The 1,162-nt window shown below is 38.8% G+C and overlaps 1 protein-coding gene across 1 annotated transcript in view; it reads right to left on the bottom strand.

Moving 5' to 3' along the window:
- Positions 1 to 1,162, bottom strand: part of Rhot1 (ras homolog family member T1) — an 85,423-nt gene that overhangs the window by 23,404 nt on the left and 60,857 nt on the right. The window contains exon 13 of the mRNA XM_023719855.1: positions 700 to 783. Within this exon, the coding sequence (XP_023575623.1) occupies positions 700 to 783 (84 nt within the window). The remainder of the gene's footprint in view (positions 1 to 699; positions 784 to 1,162) is intronic.

The raw sequence follows: 1,162 nt of genomic DNA, 5'->3' as shown, positions 1-1,162 counted from the left end.
GGAGATAGCTTAGTAGAATAAGTGCTTGCCTGAGAAGTGCAAGGTCCTGAGTTCAATCCCCAGTACCACGCAAAAAAAAGAAAGATTAAAAGGGAAGTTCAGGGGCCAGAGAGATAGCTCAGCAGACTGAAGTGCCTGTTTAGGCAAGCTTAGGCCCAGTGCAAGGGACCATGGTTTGATCCCACATGCTGCGCCAGCCTCGCCTACAGGGTGGGCTTAATAGGCCAGAGGCCAGGCGTAGTGGCACAGGCCTATAATCCCAGTGCTGGGGAGGCTGAAAGCAGGAGGATCACCATGAGTCTGACCTACCTCACAGTGAGTCTCTGTAACAACCAAATACATTTTAAAAAAAAGAAAAAAAGGGAAGTTCATTTTTTTGTTTTAGTTTCTAATTGAGATATAGCATATATTTAAAGGGACAAACACATTAATTTTTATTTGTATTTATATCTAAGTAATCACTACATAGACCAAACGAATAAACAATGAATAAACCAGAAGAGGAAAAATAAAACCACATGGGTCTACATATATCTGTTAAATAAAGTCACTCCATTTCAGTTGTTTAAAAATGTAATGAATAATCAAAACCTTGGGGCCAGGGATTTAGCTCAGCAGCACAGCAGCTGCCTGGCAAGTGTGAGGTACTGTTTGATTCTCAGTACAAAACAAACAACTTTGTACCACAGAACTTCTTACCAGTAAGTATTTCTCCTGCCCATACACATAAACAGTGTTGATCGCATAGTAAGATTTATGGTCATCATGAATTTTCTTCTGTCTCTGAAAATAGAACCAAAATCTCAATACTTACTTTAAGAAATCACAGTAACTGTTTTTCATCAACAGATAGACTTGTATGTATGGACCATTTATAAATAAAAGAGCCCTCTTTACTATACTACATACTATTTACCAGTATAAAATGTAACTGAATCTATTTCTCTTGGTTTTTAGAGTCTGTTCTGCATGAAGTAAAAGCAGAAGCTAAAAAAAGAAGCAAGCTGTATTACTGAAAGTATAACCAGGCATGGTAGCCAGCACTCAGAAGGCTGACACAGGAAGATTGCTGCAAGTTTTGAGACCAGCCTGGGCTATAGTTAGTTAGTTCAGGAGCAGCCTGACTATACAGCAAGACCCTGACTCAAAAAAAAAAAAAAAA

Source organism: Octodon degus, unplaced genomic scaffold (genome assembly GCF_000260255.1).
Source record: "Octodon degus isolate 3935 unplaced genomic scaffold, OctDeg1.0 scaffold00072, whole genome shotgun sequence".
Taxonomy (NCBI): domain Eukaryota; kingdom Metazoa; phylum Chordata; class Mammalia; order Rodentia; family Octodontidae; genus Octodon; species Octodon degus.
This window is presented reverse-complemented; position numbering and strand designations above follow the sequence as displayed.